General features: G+C 30.2%; 1 protein-coding gene across 1 annotated transcript; it reads left to right on the top strand.

Annotated features, from left to right (window-relative positions):
* Positions 1-723: 723 nt before the first annotated feature.
* LOC126706698 (sodium transporter HKT1-like) lies at positions 724-5521 on the top strand. The gene is made up of 3 exons (XM_050406232.1): positions 724-1948; positions 4728-4949; positions 5144-5521. Exons 1-3 carry the CDS (start codon positions 759-761, stop codon positions 5340-5342), a joined length of 1611 nt encoding a protein of 536 aa, XP_050262189.1. The 5' UTR covers positions 724-758; the 3' UTR covers positions 5343-5521.
* Positions 5522-5754: the final 233 nt, after the last annotated feature.

The following is a 5754-nucleotide window of genomic DNA, read 5'->3' as shown; positions in this document are numbered from 1 at the left end:
ATAGAATCGTATGATAAGCAAGTGTGATACATGTGGGTTGCAAAAGTATAAAATTTGGAAATATATGTGGGTAAAAAAATGTATAAACATATGTATAATGTTGTTTAAATACTGAAAATTGTTGTTTAAGTGCATATACCAAACACTTATTTTCTTAGCATTTTTCAACATAGAACTCAAAATATTTCTGATGTCGTACATAGCTTCTTTTTATGTATTGTCATTTCAGTACTTTAGATGAATAAATGGTCATGTCAACAAGTGCAATTGTTAATAAACAATATTAGGCAAATTTTGGCACCATTTTCATGGAAAATATAAAAAGTTGTCAAAATAATTAATTGTTTTATAATTTTCCCATAAAATATTTCTAAAAATAATTTATAAACCAATACCTTAGAACATTTGTTAACATTTTCCATAAATAAATAATTTCTAAGTGTACATCAAAAAATCCCACTAAGTGTCCGTTTGAAATTCGCTTATTTTGCTAAAATTAAATACTTTTTTGTTGAAAGTATTATAGATAAAGGTAAAAGTTAGTTGAAATAATACAATAGAACACATAAATAGTACAAAAAGTACAGTGAAACTCATAAATAATAACAAAAATAAATTAAATAGTAAAATAAGTTAACAAAAATAATTAATGTCCAACGGACACTAAACAGTAGAGTTTGTACAGTACGTACTGCCCCTTTATAAGAAGCCCATATTTCCGCTTTAAGCATGGTTAAGCAAATCTTTCCTCAGAAAAGATGAATAATTTTTCTCGTTTTGGTAAGAAATCAGAGGTTTTCTTTAGCTTTTCTTGTTTCTACCAATCGTTCTCTTGTCGAAATCGCTCGTTTTTTCGTTTCTTCCTTTTCCATGTCCACCCTTTTTGGATCCAGCTCAGTTACTTCATAATTGTCTCTGTTTTTGGTCATCTAGCTTTGATGGTCTCAAAGCCAAGAACTGCTTGGTTTAGGCCTAAGGACTTTGACATGTTCTTCACGTCCGTCTCTGCCACCACAGTTTCAAGCATGTCAACAATCGAAATGGAGGTTTTTTCCCACACCCAACTCATTATTATGACAATCTTAATGTTTGTTGGTGGAGAGGTATTCACTTCCTTTCTTGGACTCCAATTTGCAAGGTCCAAGTTCCTCAAAAATTGTCCAAGTAGTGACCAAAACAGTGTCACTCTGGTTAACCTCAATCACAATGTTCCAAAATGTACAAATCCTGTCAATCAAATTGAGCTTGACTTAGAAAAAGAGAAACCTGAAACCAATACTCTTGATGAGAATGGAAATAAATGCTTGGGTTTGGACAGTCTTAAGTATAGCTCTATCAAGTTTTTGGGATATGTGGTTTTGGGTTATCTATTTGTGGTTCATCTAATTGGTTCTACTCTTGTTTCATTATATATAAGTCTTTTTCCAAGTGCAAGGAAGGTACTCAAAGACAAGGGCCTAGAAACACTGACCTTTTCTGTCTTCACAACTGTTTCTAGCTTCACAAATTGTGGTTTTGTCCCAACAAATGAGAACATGATAGTTTTCAAGAAGAATTCAGGTCTCCTACTACTTCTCATTCCACAAATCCTCATGGGGAACACTTTGTATCCCCCATGCTTGTTATTCCTGATCTGGGTCTTAAAGAAAACAACTAAAAGAGAGGAATTCAGATACATATTGATGAATTATGGAGACATGGGCTATAGTCATTTGCTCTCTGGTCCTCACGCTTTGCTTCTGGCTATGACTGTCTTCGGCTTCATATTGATACAGTTTTTACTGCTTTGCTCCATGGAGTGGAGTTCACAAGTCATGGATGGTCTGAATTCGTATCAGAAAATCATTGGCTCGTTGTTTCAAACTGTGAACTCGCGGCACACTGGTGAATCAGTCTTTGATCTCTCCACCATCTCCTCAGCAATTCTGGTTCTCTTCGTAGTAATGATGTAAGTCTTATTACATTCATCATACCATCTTGGTTACACTAATTGAGTCATTCATTTTCTTCTATTAAAAAAATATTTTGAGTCACTCATTTGTATATAAAAAGATATTTTAATATAAGAAAATTCATAGAACAATAAAAAATTAATTATATTTTGTTTCTCTGTTAATTTTTTTTTTTTAATATATGAATAAGCCGTTTTAAAATTAGATAAACACTAAATATAAATTTATTTAAATTCATGTTATTATGTAATTTACATAAATTGTTACAAAAAATAATAAATTATTACATAAAGAATTTAAGGCCTTATAAACTTTTTCTATATATCACATCTAAAAAATAATTAACAATACTGTTATTATGATTATAAAAAATTAATATAGGCAATAAATTCATCAAAAAAATGAACACAAAATATAAAATATAATGGGAAGGAAGGAGGGGCAGAATTATAAGTTAATTATAAAACTTTAAGATTTTGGAGAGCTGGGAAGGCAATTGAACCCTCTCGTCCCTTCTGGCTCAGCCTATGCTCTTGGTGACTAGTCACACTCACACACACTCCATAAGTTGTGACTGACCCTTTCACAACTTTCATGGGTTAAGCCACTTGACTCATCTGTTCCAAATAACTCAGACATCTTTCCCTGGATAGGACTATAGAGTGAATATGCCACTTGATTGTAAACTCCATTCACTGAGATTTGACAATTAAACAAAACTTTCTATGACTCAATCGAAATGATTCCCCAACTATCTAAAACTCCAACTCATGTACAGTTCAAGGTGCTTAAGCAAAAAGAAATAAGGTGGAAGCTTTAGATAGATATGGGGATTTCTTTTCTTCATACTTTCGACTATGCTGGAGACTTTTGAATCTTAAAAATAAAAAAAAATAAAAAAAAAAAAAAATCCTCTAACTCTTAAAATTTTATTATTAGACTAGAGGGAAAAAAAATATATTATTTACACAAGATACGTTCGCAAGAATGTTCTATATTAGATTGAATTTGGGCGGAGTCAGGTTGGGTCGAGAGGGGGCACTTGTCTCCCCTGACCTGCCCAAAATTTTCCTTTTTTATGTGTGTAGCATTAAAAGGTGGAGATTTAATTGAAACTGTGATAAATAGTGCATGAGTAATTGAGCTGTATTAAAAACCCCTTCAACTACACGTTTCAAAATAAAATTGTGAAGTGCAGAGCCACAGTAAATAACCACATAAATCCTTTTTTTCTTTATGTGTATATATATCTCCCTATCTTTTTGAAAAGTCAAACTCAATTGATATATTTTCATTTTTTTTTTGCTTTATCAATATTTTTTAAAGTTCAAAATTTATAAAAAATAAACTTAAATAAAGAAGAAAAATTCTTAATTGAAGAGACGAAAATACCACGCAAAAAAAAGTTTCCTTTCAAAAGTATTAAGATATAAAATTTGGAAACAATTACATGACAAATTCCATAAAATATATTAGGGGATTATTTTATTGGCTATATATTAAATAATAAAAAAACTAATAAAATATACACAATATAATGATATACCATGATTTTAGGGGATCTTTCAATATTGAATGATCACTTCCTATTCATATTACTGGCATTTAATTGTCAAGTTTGGTTAATATTTTTTATATATGATGCATATGTTGTATGCTACATATAAAATATGTATTTGTTTATAGAGACACATATATATTAGTTATAAATTTTGCCCCCCCTAAAGTCGAATCCTAACTCCGCCACTGAATTGAATGCATTTTTTTAATCATGTTCTTCTATTGAAATAGTACCTTAGAACTCTTTTTTTTTTTTTTCTTTGAACAAATATCAAAATAAAATGGATAAAGATAAATGAGTCATGTTAAGGCATTTGTTAAATGACCATTTTATGAAAGTTTTAATACCATTTTTATGATAAATATGAAAAGTTGTCAAAAATATCAATTAATTTTATTTTCTTTCTACAAAAAATTTCTAATTTTTTTCTAAAATTAATATTCTGAAGACATCCGTTAACTTTTTTTTTTTTTTTCCCATATAACTTTTCCTAATATAACTTAGAGAAAATAAATAAATAAAAGATACGAAAGTGAACATCAAATACTTTTAACACTCGAATAATATAAATTCCGCAGCTGAACTTGTGACCATCATTAATTGGTTACTGCATTAAAATAACTAGAATAGTCTCAACCTTTCATCATAATATAAATTCCGCAGCTGACCATCATTAATTGGTTACAGCATTAAAATAACTAGAATAGTCTCAACCTTTCATAGCATGATTAGATTACAATTTCTTATCTGCTAGCTTTTCTGAAAGCATCATTTTTTATTTTTGGGGATAAAATTCCCAAAGAATTAGAGCCACTTTCACTTCATTAATTAATGTGTCTTTGGATCTTTGTAAATTTTTTTTTTTTTTTAAATTTTAAAAGGAAACAAACAAACACCACAATTTCTTATCTGCTAGCTTTTCTCTTCTTCTTTTTTTTTTTTTTCTTTTTTTTCATAAATGGTCATAATGAAATGAGAAATCAACATCTTTAATAAATTAGGGTAAGATGGTTTACCATGACCTTCGTAAAAATGAAAGCTTAGTGCACAAAGTATCTATAAATTTATTATACTTCATGATAAAATATAAAATAAAATAAAATAATTCAGCACGCATGCATACCTAGTCTGCCAAAATGAACTTAATTAAACTTACTCCCAAAAAATCAAAACTCTCTTAATGGGGGGTGGCTACGTTTACTTTTCTCTCACAGGTATCTCCCTCCGTGTACTACGTTCATTCCACCAAAACTTCATGAGAAGGTCTCAGATAATGGGAAACAAAGTCGAAAGAAGACTTTTATGGAGTGTCTGATCTCCTCACAACTCTCCTATTTAGCCATTTTCATTATTCTCATATGTATCACAGAGAGACAGAAAATGAAAGAAGACCCCCTCAACTTTAATGTTTTGAATGTCACCGTAGAAGTTATAAGGTAAGCTTCTTTTTCCCCACTTTCTTTAGTAATCTCTTAAATAAAATCATATCTTCCTATCTCATGCATATCAAATTATTCGGATGTGACACAAAGTAAATTCTAAAATATCAATTTATATATGGTTGAACAAAGCATTACTCTTATTCTTATTTGCATAATAACTAAGATTCTTGATGACAACCTTTATATAGTGCGTACGGGAATGTTGGGTTCACAACTGGGTACAGTTGCAAACGGCAATTGAAACCAGATAGCCTCTGTATAGACACATGGTACGGATTCGTGGGAAGGTGGAGTACAATGGGAAAATCCATCCTCATCATTGTCATGTTCTTTGGAAGGCTTAAAAAATTCAGTATGAAAGGTGGTCAAGCTTGGAACCTATCTTAAAGGGGTCTTAACTATGTTTTTTACATCTTTTCTCTCTTTGTTTTTTTTTTCGCAGAGAAAAAAAAAAGTACTATAAAGTAGTACTACTGTAATATAAAGTAGTTAAGCTTCCTGAATACTAAGAAGTACTGTAATAAACTAGGTATGGTGATTTCTAAAAGAATATTATTTTTTTTATATCTCCCATATATACTAAAAAACATCAAGAAAAAACAAAACAAAACAACTTCTATATCCAAGAGAGCCCAGTCAATGCTCACCACTTTATCACATACTAATAATTATATACATACATCAAAGGATTACAATTATTGTATTAGTGCCTGCAAACTCAGATATGCAAGCATATATAATGGCATATGCTTATCCAAGTCATTGACACTTATGAACAATGATGACTTACAATTTTTTT

Source organism: Quercus robur, chromosome 11 (genome assembly GCF_932294415.1).
Source record: "Quercus robur chromosome 11, dhQueRobu3.1, whole genome shotgun sequence".
NCBI lineage: Eukaryota > Viridiplantae > Streptophyta > Magnoliopsida > Fagales > Fagaceae > Quercus > Quercus robur.
The sequence above is the reverse complement of the archived record's forward strand: the minus strand, read 5'-3'. Positions and strand labels throughout refer to the sequence as shown.

Excerpts from the sequence above, each read along its gene's own strand:
- LOC126706698 (XM_050406232.1), top strand. The coding sequence starts at position 759 with ATGAATAATTTTTCTCGTTTTGGTAAGAAATCAGAGGTTTTCTTTAGC. Across the intron at positions 1,949-4,727 it reads GTTCTCTTCGTAGTAATGAT|GTATCTCCCTCCGTGTACTA; the intron begins GTAAGTCTTATT and ends TTTCTCTCACAG. Across the intron at positions 4,950-5,143 it reads GTCACCGTAGAAGTTATAAG|TGCGTACGGGAATGTTGGGT; the intron begins GTAAGCTTCTTT and ends ACCTTTATATAG.